Below are 26,773 nucleotides of genomic sequence, written 5' to 3' on the forward strand. Positions count from 1 at the left end.
CCTTAGCCTCATCTCTGGAGGTGGGCCCTGGTTGGCCTGATGTTTAAGGTTACCCTAGTCCTCTTGCCCCCATGCTTGGCTTCGGCCTTAGTCACTCAGACTCTTGAATTCAGTAGGCCATGGTTTGAGTCTCAGGGTTTTTGCTCTATGATTGAGGCAATTGTCCTTTCTCTTTTAACAGGAAAGAGTAAGCTATTAGTCCCCATTGCTGCTGGCATTCATGCTGTAAACTTGAAGGGAGCTGCCTAAGGATGAATAGGTACTGTGGACAGCACAGAGGAGAGAAAGAAAGAAACTGGGTCATTATGACATTAAGCTGATAGATGACCAAGCACAGAGCCTGTCCAACAACTGGACTCTTAATTACGGTAAGCCACTACTCTTCTTTATTATTGAAGCCAGTTCAGGTTGGTTTGCTTGCAAGTTGAATTGTTGTATCTGATAGCATCCTAAGTGATGCACACATAAAAATAGATATGTCTACCTTCTCAAGAGCAGTGGAGAATTTATAAAGCTCTATATTTATAAAGCTATAACGCTTAAGTTTTAGGACCTTCACTTGCTCAGGCATCTTCCAAACCTTCTACCCAATTTTACACTTGTAATTTTGTATTCTTTTCTTTAAAGAGGACCATCCAAATTGTATAAGCTTTAGGCCTTACAAAACCATCAGATGTTTTGGGGGAGAAAATTTCCACCGTTCTCCCCAACACCTTTAATTCATGTTTCCCTAGGGGAAGAGTGACTTACCTAATTGTTAAATAGCTGGATGGGTCACTGCACATGTGTGGCCTGACTTCTCTAGCTCTCTCACTCAGATCTGTGTGCCCACAGTGGTAAGTCCTGGATGACAAGAGTGGAGGGGGAAGTAATTGCTGTCTTTGACTACATCTTCCAAAATTGGCACCTATCCAACAAATTTTTAAAATATTATGTTAACGTCATGGCTGTGAAGACTTTGAAGAAAGCATCATGAAAGGATGGCTCTGGGAGACATTGAGAGAAGGTAGTAAGAAAAAATGGAGCCTTTTGTATGTACTTGCATCTGCTGCCCCCCAACCTGGCCTACTCTGCCCTCAGTTTACTCCCTGTCATGTTAGAAATTGGCTGTGCCCCTGGGAAGCAGTTTGCATTTGTCAAATGACTGAGTGCATAAATTCATTCCAGAGGAGAAGGAGTTGGCATCCCATCTTGGCCTCAGGTCCAAGTTGTTTTCTCTTTTCCAGCTTAATCAGCAGTAAAGCTGATGTTTATTGCCACCCGATGCCTGTGTATATTTCTCAATCATTTCCCAAACAGGAAAGGTGAGGAGAATGATTATTACCATGAAATGACAACATACGTCAGCAGTAGCAATTGTAGTAATATATATATATATTAAAAGTACTAAATGACCTACTAAAAGTACCAAGCAGACCACTAGGTGCCATGAAAGACACACATGCAGTAAAATAGGAATTCCTGATCAAAGGGAGTTTACAACTGAAAAAGAAAATACCACGAACATAAATATATATCAACTTATGAGGCCAACTACAATTCAAATGTATGTTTTATATATTCAGTTATATTGGGTTGAACCATATGAGACTGCCATTTTTGTAGGTTAATAAGTAGTTGACTATCAATACTTTCATATGGCCTACCTAATGTTACTGACACCCAAAACATTCAGAGTTATTTGACCTGACTTGGAAGCTGGTGCCATCATACTAGGTCATCTGTAGACCTCTGATGGCTCCTGCTTTTCCTCACCCCTTGAAGATTTTTCACATCTGGCTCACTGTCACTCTTTTAAATTCGATACCTGTCAGTACTCTCGGTGATTGCAATTTCCACAAAGACAATTTTTCCAATATTCTGGTTCTTCTCGGTTTCTTGACCTCTTCCCTTGCAATGTTCTTAGCCTATATTTTACCTCAAATGCCCAATTCCATTGTCATATCTGAGACATTGGAACACTTACTTGATTTTGCTTCTGGAATACCACTCTTTTTTGATTCTTATATTCCTCACTGGACATGTCTTCAATATCCTCCTTTGGTTTCTACTCATCAACTGACCTCTTTATGTGGGGTGCCCCAGAGCCTTGTCTTCAGATGTCTTTTCTTCTTTACTCATGTTCTCACTTCCCCACTTAATATCTTTCAGTGATTTCCCATTACCCTACAGTCAAGTCCAGCATTCTCAACCATGGCTCAGAAGGCTCTGCTTAGAAGCTGGATTGCTTCTGACTTCCTCTCTGGAAGGAATTATTGCTTATCACACCCCCTCACTCATTCCCTTAAAGCAATTTTTCCAAAATACCATGCTTCTTCCCACCTTAGTGTCCCTACTCACTGGCTTTCTACGCATGGAATATTCTTTCTCACGCCGCCTTCACACATATAGCTCCTGAGAATTCTGCTTAAGTTATGTCTTCCTTAGCAAAGGCTTCCCTGACTTACATCTTTCCAAACCAAGTTTTGTTACCCTGTTAATCAATTCTCAGATATCCTGTACTTTTCCTTGTCCTTTGCACACATAGTTATTTGATTAATTACTATTTGTTTAAAGTCTGCCTTCCTTAATCTATATACCCTTTCAAGACAGGGGTCATGTCTATGTTGTTATCATGGTATCTGCAATATCTAGCACAATTCCTGACATAATGATGGTGTAAAATAAATATATGATGATTAAGTGACTTATTACTTACAGAGCTCAGGATCCTAACTTCTCTAAGTAACAGTACTTTGTGGGGAATGCATTCAAGTGCTAACTGGGGTTCTACAAGCCTATCCTTCCCTTCTCTTCCCTCAATCACACTTCTTTCATTTTCTCTCTCTTTTGCTTTCTGTGGTTTTCACAGTCTCCAACCTTCTTGTAGAAAGTCTCCAATTTATGATGGGCTTTGGAAGAAGTGTGAGTTCTAGAAAAAGGACTGGGTCAAGGACCTAGGGTGAGACACCTTGCCTTTTATCTCAGAATATCTCAGAAATAAGCTTTCTTTCTATTTTTCAGGCTCTAAAATAAAGCTTTAGGGATCTTGTTGTTGTTGTTCTATTAAAGATACAAGAAGCACAACCAAACCAACCATAGTCCTATACTTCATTTTATCAGGATCATGTAGGAAAAGACCAAATCTAATCCTGGATGTTAATATTGCATCTGTATCTAAAATACAAAGATCTGAAGGAGTGGTATCTGTGAGTTGTAGGATATGCATATATTCAACCAAAGCGATTAACCCTATTTACTACCACAAGCAGTGGATTAGAGTTCCTAGTGTTTCATATATTTGCCAACTCTGGTATTGACTGACTTTTAAATTTTTACTAGTCTGGTGGCTGCAAATGCTGTCTCACTGTAGTTTTATTTTGCAGTGCTGGGGTGGGCTCTCCTGAGCCAGTGACATCACAGTGTGATTGTGTTCAGTGACATCATGTTGGTCGTTTGATTCATCATATGATATTTACCCCGTGGAAATCAGCAAACATTACAAATCAGGGCTTTCCCCTCTGGAGAGCCAAGTGTTAACAATTACCTACCTATATACCATTGTTGATAAGGTTAAATATTTTCTCATGTATTTATGGGCTTTTGTAATTCTTTGAATTATTTTATCTTGAGTGGCTTGGGCTGTTATTACAAACTACCATAGACTTGGTGGCTTATAAACAAGAGAAATTTATTTCTTCCAGTTCTAGAGGCTGAAAAGTGCAAAGATCAAGGTGCTGACACATTTGCTGTCTGGTCTGGGCCTGCTACCTGGTTCACAGACCACCGTCTTTTCTCTATAACCTCACCTACAAATACCATCACATTGGCAATTAGGTTTCAACATATGAATTTTGGGGGAACATAAACATTCAATCCATGTCATATCTGTTTGAATCTTTTGCCTATTTAAAAATTTTTTTGGCTATCTTTTTTTTTTGATTCATTCACAATTGTTTTTCATATCATATAAATACTTTACTCATTATTATCTTCAGTATATTTGCTTCACATTTCTTATTACACCTCTGACCTTCCCTCTGGGATCATTTTTGTTCTACCTAGACTTCTCTTAATGGTCATCTATTGGTGATAAATGCTCTCAATTTTTATCTGTTGACAGTATCTTTATTCTGCTTTAGTGCTTTTCTCTTATCCTTGTCTCTGTGAGCTATATTTGGGATCAATTACTCAGTTATATTCTGGCTCATTATTTTTTTCTTTGCTTTTGTTTAATCTGATGTTTAATCCATCCACTGAATTTTTAATTATGTTTTAAATTTTTAAGTTCTTATTTTTATTTTAGTTAAGTTCTTATTATTTTTCAAATCTTCTTAGTCTTTTTATAATTTCTTTTAAATGAGGGTTTTTTTTAAATTAATTGATTTATTTTTTGGCTGTGTTGGGTCTTTGTTGCTGCGCACAGGCTTTCTCTAGTTGTGGCGAGCGGGGGCTAGTCTTTGTTGCACTGCATGGGCTTCTCGTTGTGGTGGTTTCTTTTGCTGTGGAGCACGGGCTCTAGGCACATGGGCTTCAGTAGCCGTGGCACGGGGGCTCAGTAGTTATGGCTCGTGGGCTCTAGAGCGCAGGCTCAGTAGTTGTGGCGTACGGGCTTAGTTGCTCCACAGTATGTGGGATCTTACCGGACCAGGGATCGAACTCGTGTCCCCTGCATTGGCAGGCGGATTCTCAACCACTGCGCCACCAGGGAAGTCCTATAATCTCTTATTTCCTGCTTATATCCCAGCCTAAGTTTTATTTCTTTAAACATGTCAAGTATAGTTATTTAATATTATACATTTGATGATTAATTTTTGTTTTTGCTTCTCCTGATTCTTATTAATGGTGCTTTGTTTCTCTGTGTATTTTTAATTTTTTCCTTTCCTTCTACTCAGTGCCAAACAAAAGAAAAACTTTCTTCGTCACCCACCTCTGTGCAATAAGATTTCTCATGCACTGTTACCCTTGAAGGCATAGCCTTTTATAGTCATAGATTCCCTCCTGGGTGAGTCCAGGCTCCTACCTCCCATATCTTGGACACTTGTCAAAGCAAAAGCTCAAAGTCTCCAGGATTTGGCAGAAACTTCCAGGTGAGAGTGAGGTTTGGTCCTCACTCATCTCTGTGGGTTCCTGTTTTCCCTTTGTTTGATATCTGTAGATTCCTTTCTTTTGTGTGGATGAGTGGTGTTTTAAAAGATATTTAAAATATTTCACCCAGTGTATTAGTTGTTTTAATAAGGAGTGCCATTCATGGTGTCTAATCTGCTATATTACTGAAAATGCAAGCCCTGGTTTTGTAAAATCATGGTGAGACTACCCCACTTCTCCTGGGTTTGATATGAGTGAGATGAGAAATCCCAGGAAAGAAGAAAGAAGTCAGTGCATTTAGTATTAATTATTTTGTGACTCTGTGTAGTTAAATGGTAGATCTATTAGCACTATACCCCCCCCCCAACTCCTGGGTATGCATTAGAATAGTGGGGGGAGGCAGAGAGCAGAAGGAAAAATAGTAAATGTGGTCTTAGACCTATAAAATGACTTTTTATTCACTTATTTATATGGTGAATTGATCAGTAATTTTCTAATATTAAAGAGAAAACTGAGGGTCCTGATTACAGTTGGAATTGGGCAAGATGTGGAATTTCTTAGAGGTAATATATTTGTTATATAAGAAAATATTAGTATTGGATTGAAAAATGATACTTTATATTCTATGAATTCAATAACTATTAAATAATATAATGTATTAAAAAGAAAATAATTTATTAGGTTTAGAAATAAAACACTAACTGCAAGAAAATTAAATCTAATAGTAAGAGAGGGCTTGGAACTGAGAGGGTATATTTCAAAACTTTTAAAAATGAAAAGTGTACTTGGTAAAAGAATGAACAGTCATGCTCCTGGAGGGTCGTTCAGAGTTAGAGATGAGGATTTCCAATGCAGGCTGAAGGTGTAGCAGAAGCAGTGTTTAACCTTGCTGGTCTGTAGACAATTTAAGGTGGAGCAAAAGATCAGCTGAGCTCAGTCGACAGAATCTTTGGAATGAATGGTCACGAGGGTGTCAATGCTGAAGTCAGTGAAACAGAGGATGGGAGGCTCAGTGAAGAGAAAGACCGGGAACTAGGTTCCGTGTGGGTCGAGGATGCTGATGTACAGCAGTGTAGAATTTGCAGTGGTAATGGGCGTGGATGGTATGTGCTACAAGGCCTGAGTTGATGGGTAGGGGTAATGAGAAGCTTCAAAACTGGTACTTGGGCTCTGGTATATGATTCTCTAACTCTGGGTGCGCTGGGATGAGAGCTGAATTCAGCGTGGAAAAAGTCAGAAGGGGCATTTTCATGGGAGAGTCAAGAGGAAATTTGTCTATTAGAAATTTTTGTTTACCTTCTGCTAAATGCTTAAGTTTTCGTCCATTTTTCTACATTATGGAAAGGGCACACTGGTGTGAAATGAGGCTATGGCAGTAAAAGGAACATGGAAAAAGAAGAGTTGGTAATCATAGGCGGAGAGGTGGGAGAGGTTGAAGAGGCAGTGATGGATATATAGAAGGTCTTCTAGAGAGGATTTTTGGGCTAAAAATGAAAAACAAGGGAGCATACAAGAAGGTTCTGTATCTGTAGGAATTTGGGGAAAAATTATTTTCCTGAACAACAGTAGGAAGGGATATATTTAAACAATTCCTGCTGCTCTGCTTTAAAGCTGATCTATACTAGGATTTAGGGCTGAGGAGCTGCACAACAGCCTAGATTGGTCTGAGGTCCACTGGCCATTTCCAAACAAGTCACCACACTTTAGAAAGCCATTCTACATACACAGGTAGCATCAGACTGTATGAATGCTGGTGGCCTGCTAAACTATTATCTTAATTTTAAGTTTTCCCTGGGTTTTTTCTGGTATCAGGTAAAAAAAACAAACAAAACAAACAAACAGAAAGCCTTGGGGGATTATATTTAGCAGGATAAAGAAAAAACAAACAGGGAATAGCACTTACACAAGCATAAGGGATAATAAGGAAAAAATAAGACATTAGAAGACATTGCCTATTTCCCCCCCATGTGATTGACTACAGTGATACAACTTAATTTTGTCAGGTGGTGTGGTTGGGGAACTAAGGTTAGAAGTCATGACTTGATTCCTTACCTTGGAGTCTGTTTATATTTACGTTTACACCTTTCTAAAGGAGTAAAGAGACATGCTTTGTTTCCTTTGTTCTCTTCCTTATGATTCCACTTAGTATCTAAGGACCAGAATTAGGAAATAGCATGATGGATAAAGAAACACTAATAAGTAGTGCTACGCCCCTTTGTCTCTACTAGCAGCACTAACAGGATTGCAGAACCTCATTAGGTTTGCAGAACACTGTAAGAAGAACACCTGCATATTTTAATTTATAAGTCCTTGCTATGCAGTCTGAAAAGAAAATCTATTTTTTTTTCATGAAATACAAAGGCAGGGTTGAAACACAAGGCCAAATGGAAAGAAGGCTTGTTGTTTCTCCAGCATGGAAAATAAGCCTCAGTAATGTTTTAAGTAGCCCAGTGGCAAAAAATTAAACAGAAATACACCAAATAGTGCCAGAGGTTTTCCTGGGGTAAAGTACACAGGAAATGTCATAAAGCAAAACCAGCCTTAACACCATCCAATTCACTTAATGAAATACGCATTAAAAAAAAAAAGCCTGTAAACTAATAGGTGGGTGAGGAAAGGGGAAGGTATGAAATTGTTCTTTTTCTCATTTTGTTTCTAATCTTTTAATTAAGTGAAATGGATTTCAAGATGAGTGAGCTTGAAAAAATTATCAGAGGTTACCTGCATTAATCCCCTTAGGCTAATATTGATGGTAATAATACCATAAAAGAACAATATCTTGAAAAGTAATTTTTGATGTTTTTCACCCATTATGAAAGCTATCATGTCATAATAATTTGGTTAGTAAAATATGATGTTAAGCTAGCATATTTTAATATATTCTTCTGTGTTATAAGAGTTTAGAACAACAGAGTAAATATAATTCCTACAATAAGGAGTTGAACCCATGCACTGATTAGCTCTACACTAGAGCTGACCCAGGAACTCCATAGCATTTGGGTGGGTACTGGGTCATCTGGTATGCTGAGTCCATTTTAGGAATTCAGGCCTATTTTAAGATGTATGTATTCATTGATTTTAATGATTTCTTTATTAACTTCTGTAGGATGTTGTTGAGTTCTGTATCTGTATCTAGGAAAGTCCAGGCAGGTCCTTAATTTGGGAAGAGGGCAAGGGAAAAATAAGAGTTTGAGCATGTCATGGTGGAGTAGCTTGACTAGACTAACCCTCTCACACACACAAAAATTAAACTTTGGATAAAATATTAAAAATTATCTAAAGGTAATGGAGAGTGACCAAAAGTATGCAGAAACTTGAAGGGAGTTAATTCTAGTAAGAAGGGAATCATATTTTCAACATTTTTTCAACTTAGGGCAGGCCCCAGGCAGTGCCACCAAGAGTCATTAAAACTCATATAGAAACCTTTAGTCTTAGTAGTTGAGGAATCTGAGGACAGAGTTCAGAGTAACCAGAGTCTAGAAAGTGAGGAGGAAATCCTGAAAAAAGAAAGCCACAGACGGTAGCCATACTGCCCAAATCTCTCACTGATCTCAGAACTCCACATCTTTGGGGCAGACTTCAAGCAGCCCAGCTAAAACTGAAAGAACTGAAAGGATATTTCAGCTGTTGTCCACTGTGGGGAAATAGAATTTGGAGCTTGGGGTCAACCATATTAACTGCCTACTAAACAACAAAGATTCTTCAGAAGGACAAAACAGAATCCACAGTTTCTAAAATGTATTATTCACAATGTCCAGGATACAGTCTAATTATATCAGACATATGAAGAAACATACTAAAAAGAAAAGGCAATCAGTGGTGACTGATCTTGAGATGACCCAGATGTTGGAATTAGAAGACAGGGATTTTTAAGGTAGCTATTATAATTCTGCCTAAAAACAAAACACCAAAAAAAGACTTTTAATGAATGGATAAGAAATTTCAGCAGAGAAAAAGAAATTATAACAACAATAGTGATAACCAAAGGATCAAATGGATTCTAGAAGTGGAAAATAGTGTCTGAGATTAAAAAATCACCAGATGGGTTTAATAGCAGTTTAGAGATGAGAGTCAGTGAACTTGAAGATAGAAAAATCAAAATGATCTAATCTGAAAATGTGTGAGCAGTCAAAATTGGGCGTGGGGAGCTTTGTGTTTGTGCTTTTATTGTATATAACCTTCCTTTTGATAAGGTTACTAAACTAGTAAATCAGGGGAATGTTTGATCAGAATGTATCTTGATTTTGATAGTGCTTTAAACAAAATTTCTCATGATACGCTCATGCACAAGATGGAAAAATGTGCACCACATGACTATATGTAGAAACATTCATTCTTGATCTCTGCCACTCTCCCAGACTAACTTCATTGCATAATGGGGGTTGTATAAAGTGCAATGCTGGAAACAGGGAAGGAACACTCACCTACTACCTGCCATTTTTATTCATTTGTTGTCCTCCTTCACTAGTGTATAAAGTCCATGAGGGCAGGCGGTGCCTATTTTTAATCTGTATCCTCCAGTTGCCAGGACCTGTAATTAGTCCTGCTCTCTCAAATGGGGGCAAGAACTGGGTGGACATGAGGGTGGGCATGGTGACAAGGAGTCCAGGAATACACTACGTTCAGAAATTCAGGCAGACAGAATGTTTGTTCCAGGGAAATCAGTTGGCTGGCAGATGGTCTTTGGTACCAGGCTACCATTGGAAATAAGACTTCAGTCTCTTGAGGGTAGTGTTTCTCAAAATGTGGTTCAGATCGCTTGCTTCCGAATTACCTGGAGTGCTTGTTAAATGTCAGTTTTGGGGACTAATCCTAGATATGCTAAGCCTGTACCTCTAAGGATGGGTCTTGGAAATCTACAGGTACCCTAGGCGATTCTTATGTATATAAATTTGAACGGTTTCTTTTTAGAGGTTGGGGGGCTGACAAAAGCAAGGATTAGACTAAGTCCTAGGGCAGGTTTCACAATCTTGGCACCATCGACAGTTTGGCTGGATAATTCTTTGTTGTAAGGGAGTGCTGTCCTGTGCATTGTAGGATGTTTAGCAGCATCCCTAGTTTCTAACCCTCTAAATGCCAGAGTACCCCCTGTTCCCCCAGTTGAGACATCCAAAAATGCCTCCAGACATTCCAAAATGTCCCCCAGAGGGCAAAATAGGCCCTGCTTGAGAACTGCTGCTTTGGGGGGTCACAGTAGTGAGTATCCAAGGATCAGAAGAAGGAGAAGGCAATATGGGGGAATGTCCACCTATTGGAATTGGAATGCCAAGTTAGGGCCGGAGCTACAGCAAGAGCTTCTCCTTTATGAGGCTGATGTTGGTAGCTTAGCTACCTTGCTGTAGAGGGGCCATGTAAGTCTAGAGTTGGTGACAGACAGAATATAAATATAAAAGCTGAGAATTAGACAAGGTGTGGCACCAGGTCTCAGTCATGGCTGTGCATTGGAATCAATGTGGAATTGTAAAAACATAAAAATGCCTCAGCCAACCTTAGCTCTTCTGAAGCAGAATTTCCAGTGGTGAAGCCCAGGCAGCTGGTACAGAAGCTGGTTTGGGAACACTCACAGAGTTAGATGACATCCTCAATACTGTGTTCAGGGACTCAGGAAGAGACAGGCGAGGAATAAAACTGTCTCAGCATAGCAGACCTCAGCAATGCTTAGTGTCTGAGCCTCTTTAATAGCTCCCATCCCATCCCACACGTGAGGATGAAAGCATTATATAAATACATATCCATTGTGGCTAAACTGTCCTAAGTAGGGAATTTCCCCAATTTTACTCTTATCCTCTGTTCTGAACCTACTTGCTCTTTTGTAAAATGTTTCCTGTTCCCACCCCACTGCTTAATACCCGATTTCTTTCTCTCTGTGCAGCCCCCCTGTCCTGATATTTGTTTGGCTTGTGTGTGATTTGGGCAGTATTTAAGAGGTAGAATTAGAGCCTTGCTGACTGACTGGATTGGGAGTTTCTAATTTCCTTTTAAAGGTACTGATTAGGCATCTATTGTATTAAGTAATGCAAAGTAAGACTGTAAAGCAATAAGACAGCTTCCACAAGCTGCACAAGAAGCATCAGTTTCACAGAGTAGCACTTCATGCTTTATGACAGGAAATCCAGAAAAGAAGAGAATTCTGTGGTACTTTAAGTGTGTACTCTAAGTTTCATTTCCATGTGAAACACTGTAGTTGACTAAAAAAAGTACATCCATGGAGAATCTCAATTAAACTTGGTTAATCTTGGTTAAATCTAGCAACTGGTTCAGCAGTAATTCCATAACAGCCCAATAATTCTGTTAAAACACTTCCACTGATTTTTTTATTCAGAAAAAAAGGAGAAGACAGAAACAAAAATCCTGGTCATTTGCAATATCTATCAGCTTTCAATTTGGCTCTCCTGTTTAAACAAAAACAAATAACAAAAATTAATCTATGTAGAAACGTCATATATAGCCAACTGCTAGTAAACATAAACTCATGCTCAGAAATTATGCTCTCAATTTTGGTTATATTACCACACTGCCTAAATTAAAGTATTTTAATTAAAATTTTACTTTTCAATTTTATGTTTCACACTACATGGATTTTAATTCTTACAAAAAAAAATCTCTTCCTGATCTTTAACTCATGTTGCTTAAGGGCTTTTTAAATCCATAACAGCGATTTTAATTGCCTCTGAATTTAAGCATGCCCTAAGCTTCTACTTAACAAGGTGGCAATGTTGTATTTTCATAAGTGATAAAAGTTAGAGGACACAGGCCTTACTCTATTTCTTTTCTTTCTTTTTTTTTTTTTTTTTTTTGTGATACGTGGGCCTCTCACTGTTGTGGCCTCTCCCGTTGTGGAGCACAGGCTCCGGATGCACAGGCTCCGCGGCATGTGGGATCTTCCCGGACTGGGGCACGAACCTGTGTCCCCTGCATCGGCAGGCGGACTCTCAACCACTGCGCCACCAGGGAAGCCCCTCTATTTATTTTGAGTCCATATCCTGATTATTATTTATAGCCTATTCTTGATTTCTTAGAAATAGGTGCATGTTAAATTTGCTCAGCTGGAAACAATTATTACATCATTTGCTATCTTCAGGTAACCACGTGATCAACTGGTTAACAGGAAATACCTGATAAAACACTGTCTTTATCAAGGAATGTAAAGAAATGTCTTAAGACTAATTTTGCAACATAAGACTTGAATGATTGGCAGGAGATTACCAAATTCTCTCTCGATCTGGCACTTACTTGATTTATATTTGTAAGCTCACAGCTAAACCTCTCTAACCATTTTTTTTTAATTTATTTTTTATTCTGAGTGAAGATGAAATAAACTTTTAAAATGTTTTTACTGGAGTGGAATTCTAGAAACTTCATAAAGCTAGGCAAAAAGAATTATTTTCAAGAGGTAGTAAATATAATTATTCACACTTTAATATTAATATTGTTGATAGTGATAACAATAACACCATTATCTACATAACCCTTTTACAGTTTACAAACTAAGTTTACATACATTATACCTCTTCTGTATCTATTTTTTAAAATTTAATTTAATTTATTTTCTAAGCATTTTTTAAACGTTGTAAATCTAGGACACTACTTACCTAAATAGGAAAACTAATAAATATTAATAATGTGCTATGATAAATATCCTGCACATGTCTGAATTCAACTTAATAAAAATGCTTCAATTTTGTTATTCAATTTTATACTTAGAAATTTTTAAACTGATTTTTATCTCATTTTTGGAAAGCTGTACTACTTTAACAGAACCCACTGAATTTTGAAATTATTCAAACAACTTCTTTCTAGCCCTGGTTCTAACAGTTATAAAAAGTTGATGGTAAATAAATTTATGAAAGTTTCAGTCAGACCTGAATTTCTTGCAATAAAATATATAAGCACTTGGAATCTGGCTATTTCCAGATATTCTTTCTTGGTGATCTTTTCCCAGACTTATGATGTCCTTTTAAGGTAATACCACCACATTCAAAAATTAAAAATAAAGACAAAAATTTGAAAATTACAGTAATTAAAAAAAGAACATGGGTTTATATACACTACTTCTATTGGCCACTGAAAACAGTTGGAAATGATTAAAAATATACCTACCTGTCCAGAAGTGTTTCATGCAAAAATCCATCTTTCCGGGCCTTTTTAAGAATTTTACTGTCTTCTTTACTTATTTTAAGTTTGTGGTCTTGGAAGCTCTGGAATTTCTTTCTGTTAAGAAAATATCTTTCTTGAAAAATATCTCAAACTTTGATTATACATGTTTACTGATGAGCTTAAAATATTTTTAAAAGATTTTTGTTTATTTAAAAAAACTAATTGTTCTTCTTAAATAACATACAACTTTTCAACAACAAAAATGACTTCAGTACCCCACCATCAAGGAGGCAGTTGTTTGGATAGCTCTACAAACTCAAGATTTGGAATACTGGCTGGAGTCTCCTGTGTCCTGGCAGCATTTGGTTGGCATTATGTACTGACAATGACAGACACTCTGTAGAGTAGGGAGAATAGACTAACTCAAGTGACTTGAGCTTTGAAAGCTAGCAGGATGACAATTACGAAAACTGAAGCCTTAAGAGAAGCATTCAGTTTAGTGCTCTGCCCTAGAGTCTACATTATGTTGTCTCTGCTTGTCCTTCAGGTTATTTTATTTTAGGTGCCTTGAGAAGCATGTCACTGCCAAATCTACAGTTCTAAAAGGAAAAAATATACGTACACATAATTGATTTCACACTGTTTAACATTTCCTTTGTCTTCTTCTGGAATATCATCTTTTTTCTCAGTTTCTCTTTCAGCACAGGATCTAATCTGGATATTGGAGATGAGAACCCAACAGGTTACACATTTATCTTCCCCCTGCTCCACCTTACTTATTACAAAAGAACATTCTAGGTGATTTCTTACGCAAAAGAAGAAAACAGTTAACTTAGCAATTAGATTCAGAAAAAGACAGATTCTAGATATGTGGGTTTTTTTTGTGTGTGTGTGTGGTACGCAGGCCTCTCACTGCTGTGGCCTCTCCTACTGCGGAGCACAGGCTCCGGACGCGTAGGCTCAGCGGCCATGGCTCATGGGCCCAGCTGCTCTGCGGCATGTGGGATCCTCCCGGACTGGGGCACGAACCCGTGTCCCCTGCATCGGCAGGCGGACTCTCAACCACTGCGCCACCAGGGAAGCCCTAGATATGTGTTTTTATTTATATATATAATTTATCTAAATAATTGCTATTATATGTTTCTTTAGAGCCCTTACATCAGAAACACTGAAGAGAAACTTATTTGAAAAGCATTTTACAGATCAGATCCCACTAAGCCAATTAGGCAATAATTTAACTAATTTAATTTTGGCTGCCAAAGTAAATACAGTAGGATCAAATTATCCTGCTATTTAGTGTTCATTTTATAACACTGAAAGTTTAAGACAGTAGCTATTTTACTATGCATAGGATATTACCAACACATTAAAACTTTTAACATAACACAATTTGTTTCATCTAATTGGAATCCCTTTTAAATCCTCCTGATTTGACAGATACTTACTATCACATTCCATACATTAATTGATACAGATATAGCAATGAGGATCAACTGAGTGGGGTAAGAAGACGACAGAATTCAGGGCCATGAAACTGGCAATTTGCAGCCCAAAGGACCCACATTGGAAAGGGATCTCTGTGGCTTAGAGCACAATTCAAAGATTGCTTAGAAACTGGTGAGCAGTAGGCATGTGCAAATAGTATGTGTGCGACGGTTTTGGCTGGAGGAGCCCTAGAAGACCTGGGGAAATTCTGGGCCAGGCCTGTGATACAATACTGCTTTTGGCAGGAGGGAATGTGTTCTGGTAGATAAGGCCAGGCTATAAAGGTGGATGCTGACACACACTAGCAGAGCCTGCAACGTAAAAGGCAAGGAGGAAAGAGTCCTAGATTATCATTGCTTAGAGCTTCCAGGTACCTGACTAACCAGACAGACCCAGGGAAATCTGACAGGTACTTCATATAAAAACGACTAATTATTGATAAATATAGCATAGTGTTTTTTTATTTCTGTAGATGTGCAAAGTACTGCACATACATTTGTACTGCTTGTCTTCAATAATCATACTTTTATTAATGTAACCCAATGAAAAACAATTCAAGCACGATACAATAAAATTAAATATAAATAAATAAAATTAAAAATAGGTGAGTCAGAAATCCACCAGCATTTTTCTAATGACTGCTTCCTGAGAAGCAGTGTGGTGTGGAACGTAATTTCTAGAGTCAGTTGGGCCTGGGTACACATCCTGTCTCTACTTTATCTGTGTGACTTCATGAAGTGACTGATCAAAACAGTGAGGATGTAGGGGAGGTCAAAGGTTGTTTCCTCCACTGTAAAGTTAAGATAACCTCACAGGAACACTATGAAGATTAAAGACAACTATGCATGTGCCTCACTCAGCAGAGTACCTGCAGCTACTTGCTGTAGTTTTGTTTATATAATTGAAAAATATTATGACGAATACTTTTTAAAATATAACAAGAATATCTAGGTTTTAGATTTAAATTTTTTGAGATTTTGGCAGTGAAAATGGCTTTTGAGAAAACTATGGAAGATAGACCGAAACTTCTAATTCCTGTGCCGTCTAGAATGGTATTTTTTTCTCCATCAGTCAACTCCAAATGATGAAATTAAGAGTTACTGGTATTAACATTCTTGTTTAAAGAGATTAGTGATATCTTTCAAGGTAAAAAGAATACTGTAAGACTATAAAACTGAGGATTATGAAAATCGAGAACATTTTAAAAATAAAATATATGACACAGAATTTAAAACAAAACATATACAGATACTTGATAGATGTGTTTAAATTATGCTGATAGTAGAGAAAATGTAACATGGATTTTTATGCTTTATTTATAAGGATTAAAGCCACCTTAGAAAAGGCTTTTTTCCCTCATTTCTTTAAGCCTTCCACTCTGGCCCTCATTAATGCATTACACACAGTGAATCTGGATCAGACTACAACATTTTAAAGAGAAGCAGTCACATCATACATGTGACGTGTATTAGTCTATAGAAAAGTCTCATGATTACCTTTATCATTTCTTCTTCTCCTGCCGTTTTACTTTTTGCTTCTATATCACCTGCTTCATTGCATCTAATAAAGCAGCTATTTGAGGCCAGTAAAGCCATTTTCCCCTAAATGAACAAAATAATAAGAAATAAGTTATGAGAATACCTGTGAAAAAAATTCTTAAGTCTTGAGACTAAATTGAATTTTTCCCATGTCTAAAAGTAATCAGGAAAAATAATGTGAAGAAAACCTGGAAAAATAAAAAAACATACAGAAAAGAAAACCAAAATCACCTATAATCTTACTACTCAAAGATAACCACATTAAATATTTTTAGTATATTCTATTAGTAGGACTAAATTCTAACTGTATGGAATAGAATTATTTCCCTTGGCCTCAGAGATTTATTGAGGATATAACTGATTTAGTGTTTTAAAAAGTTAGCTTTAAAGACAAAAAAAATTATAATAGTAGTGTTTTAAATTTTTCTCCATAATTAGAAAATATAAAAACATATCATAGTTGATTGAAGTATAATCAACTATACTTCAATAAAATAAAAAAAATGCAGAGAAAATATATCTCATAAAAGCTAGCCTTCGATGCCTTTGAATTTATTGCTCAGAACTTTAAGAATCAAGGTCTGAGGGACTTTTGGGTGTAGGAAAAATTAAATCTTCTATCATATCCAGTTACAGAAGTGCTAATAATGTGGATTTGACTTAATTTCTTATTTGAGGTGGTAAGGGCTGGGTTTTCTGTCACCTGGATGACTTTTGGTAAGCTTGGATGTGGCTGTATAGTCTAAGGTGATTTAAATCTGTGCTGCTGATCTTTCTGCTGAGTACCTTTTTGTAATAAAGTTTTACTTGTTACATCAGGGACTTTTAAGTCTTTCTTTCATTTAAATTTAAAATTTTAAAACTTAGTGTTTTTCCCAAAAATAAAGTGAAATGAACATCCCTCAAATTCTGTATAACTGGTAGTATCCAAATCATCATCCTGGCCTTATCATATGTTGGCATTTTCTGTTGATATAATGAAAAATATCTATTCAGTTTCTTTGTCCATTTTTAAATTTTTCTTTCTTTCGCTATTGAGTCTTATATAATTTGGACATTAACATCTTATCAAATATATGGTTTGCAAATACTTTTCCCAATCCATAGCCTGTCTTTTCACTTTGTTGATTGTTTTTTTTCCCATGTTGCACTATTTTTTGAGATCTTTTTAAGGTTATGAATTCATGTTGGTTTTAAAAATTTTAATGCATTATTGCAGTCTACTTTTTTGGTTTCTTTTGAACATATGTTCTCAATGAATGTTAGAGACTTTCCCATTCACTGACAAGGAACTTTTATAAACAATAAGAGTACCTACATCTTGAAAGACTGGTTCCCATTGTTCTCTTGGTCCGATTGCATCTGAACGCCCAACAACAAGTCCATCTGAATTTATACCTAGGTATTTTCCATAGCCAGATTTCAGGGCAATTCTTCAGATCAGTAAAATAGATCAATGTTAAAAACGGAGAGAAAGGAAATTAAATATGGAACATAAAAACAGTATGTGTGTGTATAAAAATTCAAGACTAACCATAGTCCAAATGTTCAAAAGCCATGTGTGGCTAGTGGCTACCATATTGGACAATGTAGTTCTATGTATACAATTTAATATTCTACTTTGTTAATACAAGTATTATATAATACCTTATAAAGCAAACATTTTCCAAATTCATTATTCTTCAAAAAGACTACTTTTAATGGATATATAATATTCTATTACAATGTATCATATTGTATTACAATGTATTAATTATAGTTCAACTCAAGCTTACCTGGAATCAGACAATTTGACAGCTGTAAACTGCTCTGGAGGACTAGGACCCTCATCAACTACAGGAGAAAAAACAATTTGAAATAAATTTGACATTTCTTATAAATATACATATAAAGATACTCTTTAGCTTGAAAGAAGTAGCTCTTTTAAAAACAAACATAAGAATATTATATTATGATGTAATTATAATACAGTATTCATAGTATCAAGAGTTACTTTATCTTCTATATAACTCATGTTTAGTTTTACATACTTAACAAGATAGGTCAGCATGATGCTTATTTAGTCACTTCCAAGATACTATCTCTTTGTATTTTAAAATGCAGCCAGCACACAGACAAATAAGCACTTAATATTTAAAAAGATAAATGCTTTAATTTATTCAAGGGATGGCCATTCAGACAAAAAGCTACTGCTTTTTAATCTTCTAATTTCTTCATATCTCATTAGTGCTTCTTCCCATGGGCTAAAAGGAACGAGAAAACTTTAAATTATTAACAGTTAGTTAATGCTCCAGATTAGTTTTGGCAAAAGGTCTAAGGAATAAAGGAATTCAAACCTTTGACTCAACCAGGTTTTCTTTTTCTTTCCACTTATTATTTCAATTATTCATATTGTTTTTGATTCCCATGGATACTCTTCTGGAACTATACAGAATGTTTTAAAATGCTTACACTGGAAAGAGGGAGTTGCCAATAACTGGTAAATAGTGAAGAAGGAAAAAAAATGGAAGAGTCAAATCAATGGATTCACTCCTTTGGAATATATTCGAGATTTGTTAGAATTTGGCCTAAGTGAATGAATGTCATAAAATATATACTGTAGCCTTTTCCCTTCCATTGCTTCTACCAGACACAAACCTTCTTTATGTGGAGCTCCCAGTGTAAAAAGTCCATTGTCAAGTGCATGTATGTAGGTTCCTTTATCCATTTCAATCGCTATGGTTCCTGAAATTTCACCAAAGTTTGTTACTGTCCACCAGATTCCTAAAAAATAAAATCAGTAATTTAAATTTATATTCTGGATTTGACAGAAGGTTCTTACTTGTTGCTGTTGTCATTATAATATATTTAAACTTTTTATTTTGTAGTTGTAAGAAATAATACAGGGAGATCTCATATACCCTTTAATCACTTTCTCTCAATGGTTAACATCTTGTATAACTATAGTCAGTATCAAAACCAAAAAACTGACACTGATACAATCCATGAAACATATTCAGATTTCATCACTTTTACACACACGCACTTATATGTTTCTATGCGGGTATGTAGATCTAGGTTACTACCACCACAGTCAAGATTAGGTTCTTTTAAAATGTAAATTAGCAGTACACATGAAGGCACAAAATGATATATAGAGAACAGACTCTCTCATATCAGCCTCCAGTCATCCACAACTGCTTTCCAGAGGCAATGACTATTGCAACCTGTTTCTTATGTATCCCTCCAGATTATAATTACAATTGATAAGACTGAGGTCAGGGAGCTTATTATGTATATCTTCCTTCTAGGAGTTTTATGGTTTCAGGTCTTACATTTAAACATTTAATTCATTTTGAGTTAATTTTTGTGTATGGTACAAGATAGCAGTCCAGTTTTCCCAACATCATTTATTGAAAAGACTGTCCTTTCCTCATTGTATATTCCTGGAATATGCATGGGTTTATTTCTGGGCTCTCTATCCGGCTCCATTGATCTATGTGTTTGTTTTTATGTCAGTGCCATACTGTTTTGATTACTTTAGCTTTATAATATACTTTGAAATCAGGAAGTGTGATACCTCCAGCCTTGTTCTTCTTTCTCTATATCGCTTTGATTATTTGGGGTCTTTTGTGGTACATATAAATTTTAGGACTGTTTGTTCTACTTCTGTGAAAAATGCCACTGGAATTTTGATAGGAATTTCACTGAATCTGTAGATTGCTTTGGGGTTAGTTTAGACATTTTAACAATATTAATTCTTCCAATCCATTACCATGGAATATCTTTTCTACACGTCTTCTTCAATTTCTGTCATTAATGTCTTATAGTTTTCAGTGTACAGGTCTTTCACCTCCTTCGTAAATTTATTCCTAGGTATTTTATTCTTTTTGATGCAGTTGTAAATGGGATTGTGAATTTTGCTTTCTGATAGTTCATTATTAATGTATAGTAAATGCAACAAATTTTTGTATATTCATTTTGTATTCTGCAACTTTACTGAATTCGTTGATCAGTTCTAACAGTGTTTTGGTGGAGTCTTTAGGGTTTTCTATATATAATGTCCTGTCATCTGCAAATAGTGACATTTTTACTTCTTCCTTTCTTATTTGGATTTCTTTTTCTTGCCTAATTGCTCTGTAGGACTTCCAATACTATGCTGAATAAAAGTGGCAAGTGTGGGCATCCTTGTCTTGTTCCTGATCTTAGAGGAAAAGCTTTTCACTGTTGAGTACAAACCTAAATTTTATCCAATTTTTGTTGGGTCTGATAATGATAGTGTTATGTATTAAAAGAAAGAGCAAAACAGAAGGAAGAAAAGAGAGAGAGAAAGAGAGAGACTGATCTTATAAGAAATGCACATTTATATATATATGTATAATGACTTAGTATCTGTTATTTATTTTAAAATTCTCTAGAAAAATCTATGCATGAGAGATTATCTCACAGTGGGCATGTGTGTAAATGAAACAAGACTGTTAAAATATTGATTATTACTAAAGCTCAGTGATTCATTATATTCATGGAAGATTCATTACATTCTTTTCTCTACTTATGTATTAGTTTGAAAATTTTCCATAATAAAAAATTTTTTAAATTGAGTTAATTACACTGTACAAAATTATCTATTCAGCTAAACAGGTCAGGCTTTTCATAACTAATAAAAAAATTAGTAAAAGTTTAGCTTAAATGAAGCTGGACCTTACCTAATATTATATACACATACTAACTCAAAATGGATCAAAGACCTACATGTAAGAGCTGAAACTATCAAGATAAAACTCTAAGAAGAAAGCATATGGGAGAAGCCTCATGACACTGGATTTGGCAATGATTTATTGGATATGACCTCAAAGGCACAAACAACAAAAGAATAAACAGACAAACTGGACTTCATCAAAATGAAAAATTTTTGTGCATTAAAGGACACTATCAATAGAGTAAAAAGACAACCAGAAAATATTTGTACATCACTTATTTGATAAGGAATAAATATCCAGGATATATAGAGAACTCTTAAAACTCAGCAACCACAAGAAAAGCAACCCAATTCAAATGATGGGCAAAGGACCTGAATAGGCATTTCTCCAAAGATATGCAGATGGCCAATAACCACATGAAAAGATGCTCAACATTACTAATCATTAGGAAAATGCAAACCAAAAACATAATGGGATACCACTTCATACCCATTAGGATGGCTATTATCAAAAAAACAGAAAATAACAAGTGTTCACGAGGATGTTGAGAAACTGGAACTCTTGTGCACTGCTGGTGGGAATGTAAAATGGTATGGTGGTTTCTCACAAAATTTAAAATAGAATTACTGTATATGATCCAGCAATTCTATTTTTGGGTCTATGCCAAGAAGAAATGAAAGCAGAGTCTTGAAGAGATATCTATACAACCATGTTCACAGGCAAAAGGTAGAAGCAACCCATGTTTTCATTGATAGATGAATGGATAAACAAATGTGGTATGTATGTACAATGGAATATTATTCAGCCTTAAAAAGGAAGGCAATTCTGACACATGTTACAACATGGATGAACCCTGAAGACACTATGCAAAGTAAGACAGTCATAAAAGGACAAATACTGCATGATTCTACCCTTCTGAGGTACTTAGAGTAGTTGAATTCATAGAGACAGAAAACAGAGAGACAGAAAATAGAATGGAGGTTTCCAGGGACTAGGGGGGAGTGAGGAATGGGCATTTTTAATTTAATGGGTACACAGTTTCAGTTTTGCAAGATGAAAAAAATTCTGGAGATGGATGGTGGTGATGGCTGTATAACAACGTGAATGCACTTAATGGCATTGAATTGTACACTTAAAAATGGCTAAAGTGATAAATTTTGTTATGTATATTTTACCACAATTAAAATAATTTAGTGAGAGCTTTACATAATTTATTTCTGACTTATAGCTATAATTGTTTTCAGTAAAAAAAAAAATGCTTTACTCAGAATCATTATCAGCATCCTATGATCATTAAATCTTTAAAAAAATGTAATAGTTAATGATTTTAAATTATCTGTATTTTGTATGTTCTGTGCCATGTTGACCAAGTACACTTAATGTTGACTCTCCCCAAATGACCTAGATTCAATATAATTCTCCCAGAAAATCCAACAGGATTTATGGTAGAAAATAATAAATTGTAAAATTTATATGGAAATGCAAAGGATCTAGAAGAGTATAAAGAAGTATAGAAGTATAAAGAAGTATAAAGTTGGGAGATTCATACAACCTAATTTCAAGACTTTATGACATGACAGTAATCAAGACAAATATATCACTAGAACAGTAGACAAATCGATGGAACAGAGTCCAGAGATAGACTTAACACATATAAAGTCAATTGATTTTTGACAAAGATACCAAAACACTTTAATGGAGAAAGGAAAGTCTATTCATCAGTGATGCTGGGACAACTGGATATCAATATGAAAAAAAAAGAGAGAAGGAGAAAATAATTTTTAAAATGTATTTGGTTAAATAATATTTATCTATATTAGGCCTTTAAAATGATATATCAGCATTTCTGGGTTATTAAGCAGTGTAATGATTCAGAGAACCATGTTTCCTCTCTCCTGTGCTTTGTTCTGATGATGAAGAAAAGGCCTCAGCAGTGACATCTACTGTGCTAGAGCATAAAAGCAATCTATAATTATAAGTAATATTTGAGCACTTTAAGACAAATATGAGTCGGTCATAAATTCCTTCTACTTCCTTTTTACTACTTATCCCTACTAGGAAAATATTTTTAAAGGGATCTCAACCAATATTAACTTTTCTCAGAATAAAGTATACAAAACTGACTCACCAACAATATCAAGTTGAATTTCTTCATCTTCTTCTCTTTTTCTCTTCTTCTCTTTGCTCTTTTTCTTCTTACTATAGGAGATAATTTATATAGATGAGTTTAAATATATTGATTTGCATACTATCATAAGATGGAATCTTAAAAGACTCTTTTAAGATGTACATTGATATATAAATTATTGATTTACAACGATATACATTGATATGCCCTCTTACTTCTAATCCTGAGAAGTCACTTCTGATCCTGTACATACTGTGTTACAGTTAAGAGAACAGACTCTGGAGCCAGACTGCCTTTTAAAAGCCTGATTCTGTCATTTCTTAGCTCTGTGATTTTTGGAAAATTTACTTAATCTCTCTGTAAGTCAGTTTCCCCACCTACACAGTGAGGATAATAATTTAACCCAACTCGTAAGGCTGTTGTGAGGATTAAGAGAATGCGTATCTTCATACATTGCTCGTGAAAATGTAAAATGGTGCAGCCACTTTAGAAAAGAGTTTGGAGTTCTCAAAAAGTTAAACACAGAGTTACCATAGGACTTAACAATTCTACTCCTAGGTATACACCCAAGAGAAAAGAAAACATATGTCCACACAGAAACTTGTATAAGAATATTCATAGCAGCATCATTCACAAGTGCCGAAAAGTGGAAACCCAAATGTCCATGAACTGATGAATGGATAAACAAAATGTGTTGTATCCAGACAATGGAATATTACTCAGCCATAAAAGGAATGAGTACTAATATAACATAGATGAACCTCGAGAATGTTATCCTAAGGAAAAGAAGCCAGGTAAAAAGGCCACATATTGTATGATTCCATTTATATGAAATATTTAGAAGAGGCCAACTGATACAGACAAGTGGATTCGTGGTTGCCTGGGATTAGGGGATGAGCAGAATGGGGACTGGCTGCTAATGATTGTGGGGTTTCTTTTTGAAGAAAGACAGTGGTGAACCTTGTGAATATCCTAAAAGGCACTGAATTCTACTTTAAAAGGGTGAATTTTATAGTATATGTATTCTATCTCAATAATTAAAAGAAAACCAAGAGTGACTTTAAAAAAAAGTTAATATGTAGTACTTAGAACAGTTCTTGGCACATAGAAAGTGCTATGTGTTAATTATATTGATAGTTATAATGATTATAAGACACACTTGTTTGTATTTTCATCACAAAATAAGCTTTCAAAAGCTAACTCTCCCCTCCCTCCTATGAATTCAGACAGTAACAGTTTCACATGTATTCAGGATAAATTCTTGATGCCAGACCCCTAGGCAGCGTTCTCAAGTGCAGTGGCTTCAGTTTGCTCCTTGACACTTTCTTTCCATCTCTCATAAAAGTACCTAAAACTCTATCACTCAGACCAGGATGAAATGCTCAACATTTTTGTGAATAATCAACCTCGAGCAAATCTAGCAGTTAAAAAAGAGGGGGAGGTATGAGTGGGCAGATATCTTTTCCTAAAAATCTAATACTAATAAATCACCACTATAACTTCTTCCTTGTGTTTGGCTCTAGTTATTTACTGTGCATATTATCTCATTTAATCCTCATAATAATCCTTTTAGAGTATCATTAATCTCTCCCAATAAACGAATAAACGGAAGCTCAAAGGTATTAACGTACCTGCCACAAATCACAAAATTAGTAATTAGTGGAGTCCAGGTTCAAACCCATATCCTTTTCAAAATCCACATCTACATACTGCATTAAAAGCTAATTTTTTTCTAGGTGGGAGGGAGACAATGTTGAAAATAATTATTCCTAAGAAGGAAGTTACTGTTATAACCTACACGATCACACTAATACAGACCCACCAAGCATAGGTCTGGAGGTGGGGGGCACATCAAAGGACCCGAACTTGTGGCTCCTGGGCTATCGGTCCGCCCAGCTAGGGCGCGACTCTGGCGGTGCGTCTCTGCACTGGCGCCGGGAACTGAGTCCATCCCGGCAGGAGGCCAGGCCCAAGGGCTGGGAGCCTGAATGACAGCTCCCGGCGGCTTCCACAGCCTAGCCGCAGGGAGGGGAGAGCGGAGGGTTGTCGGAAAAGAGGGGCAGATTCTCCCGCACAAACTCGCGGTTTACCTCTTGGCCTTGGTTCCCTTGAGCACGAGTTTGGTGGGCTTCACGTAGGAGTATTCGGCCATGGTCACGGTGACGCTTCTGTATTAAGACAGGGAGCTGGCTCAGGGTAAGATACGTGAACCGGGGCAGAAGCGGGCGAGGGAGGCACAAGAGTGGGGATGGAGTCCAAACTCCCTGAGAACGTACGCAGCAGCGGAATGGGCGTATTTCCCCGGAATCCCTGGCCTTTCTCTCCCGAATAATGAGTCCCAGATAGAATTCTACTTCCTGTTGACAACCTGGGGCTACGGCAACCGCAGAGGGCCTAAATATACCAGCGTTCATTTGCTCCGTCCTGAGAACGGGAACCTTAAGGCCTTTCTAAGCGAGGAAACCGGGGAGACGCGCCCTCTGGTGGATGTGGCGGGTCTCACAGCCCTGCTCGGCGTCTTGAGCCACTCTGGAGAGAGCGGCCTGCTAGGTCTCGGGAGGAGGCGATAGTTAGATCAGAGGGTGAAATAAATGACTCCGTCAACCTTTCGGACTCTGCACAGCGGACGGGTCCTGAGTGCACCCCGCGGCCGAGGGCTGAGCCGGCGTGTGGGAGCGGGGCGGTGGGTAACACAGAGCGCGTTACGTGGCCTTGGACGACGTCACGAGGCATCTCAATTACGTAAACTTTATTGTACTGTTTTAATTAGGGAGGCTGGAGTAATGTACAGGAAACAAATAGGGAATAAAATAAAAGACAATTAAGTGCCAACATTTGGGCCGAAGATTTCACTAGTGCTGCAGGAATTTGGGCGGAGGTAGAGTGGGAGGGTGACCGTGGAAACTAATGTAATCAGAGAGGTCTTTCCATATAGGGTGGGTCTTGAGAGGCTTTCACAACTTCAATCACCTGTTCCAATCTCTTCATCAGTTTGATAATCCACCTCCCTGATTCCATTTTCTCCACCTTCCAAACCGTCCTCTGTAGTGCTGAGTGATCTCTCTAAATAAATCGCTGATCATTATTCCCTTACCTAAAATCTATTAAAGGGAAGCCTGTTGCTTTCTGGAGGGAAAATCCTAGCATCACTTAGCAAACTGGTGATCGTGACCTCTTTACCCACCACTGAACCCCTGCCACCTTAATTCCAGTCACACAAAATTATTGGAAATGTTGGAGAGCTCTGTGTTTGCTTCTGCTGCCTAGAATGCTGCTTTAGACTCTTACCCACCCTCTTCATGTGACCCTTTTTTTTCAGCCTTTAAGACAAACTCAGGCTTCATTTTCTCCAAAAAGCCATCTTTGAATGACTTCCTCTGTTTCCCCAGATAGCCTTCGTTTCTCACTCTGTAGTTTAATACTGTGCTTTTTAAACGCAGGAGCCATGGCTTATTTATCCTTGTTTCACCTACACCTGTACCCAATGCCTGCTTCACAGTAGACCTTGCCTAAATGTCAGTTAAAATAGTAAGATTCTAAATCCTGGTGTGGGATAATGAAGAGAGTGAAACAGTGTGACTTGACTAGATAGGAGGGGTTGTGATAGAAAAACACAAGTAGACATATTGGATGGGTAAGGAATAGCAGGCCATTGGAAGTCAATTCCTTATTTATTTATCAGCTGTCTCTGCAAAGACACTGCTTGGTGATAGGAGAATACAAAAGATGCTTAGACTCAGGGCCTGATCTTAAGGGCCTTCACCTAAATAAACAGTGTG

General features: G+C 36.8%; 1 protein-coding gene across 1 annotated transcript; it reads right to left on the reverse strand.

The window, feature by feature from the left end:
* Positions 1–11,353: 11,353 nt before the first annotated feature.
* Positions 11,354–25,363, reverse strand: FRG1 (FSHD region gene 1). The gene is made up of 9 exons (XM_082608676.1): positions 25,085–25,363; positions 22,995–23,065; positions 18,825–18,950; positions 17,963–18,020; positions 17,506–17,620; positions 16,146–16,250; positions 13,787–13,878; positions 13,168–13,278; positions 11,354–11,459 (listed from the first exon to the last, which is right to left on the reverse strand). Exons 1-9 carry the CDS (start codon positions 25,144–25,146, stop codon positions 11,423–11,425), a joined length of 777 nt encoding a protein of 258 aa, XP_082464802.1. The 5' UTR covers positions 25,147–25,363; the 3' UTR covers positions 11,354–11,422.
* Positions 25,364–26,773: the final 1,410 nt, after the last annotated feature.

This window comes from Mesoplodon mirus (assembly GCF_964341445.2).
Source record: "Mesoplodon mirus genome assembly, chromosome: 20".
NCBI lineage: Eukaryota > Metazoa > Chordata > Mammalia > Artiodactyla > Ziphiidae > Mesoplodon > Mesoplodon mirus.

Bases quoted from the DNA above. Each gene is read 5' to 3' on its own strand.
- FRG1 (XM_082608676.1), bottom strand. From the start codon at position 25,146: ATGGCCGAATACTCCTACGTGAAGCCCACCAAACTCGTGCTCAAGGGA. The intron at 18,021-18,824 runs GTTTGTGTCTGG...TTTCTCCTGTAG, and splicing joins GGGAGCTCCACATAAAGAAG to TTGATGAGGGTCCTAGTCCT. The intron at 16,251-17,505 runs GTAGGTACTCTT...TTGTTCATTTAG, and splicing joins GGGAACCAGTCTTTCAAGAT to GGGAAAATGGCTTTACTGGC.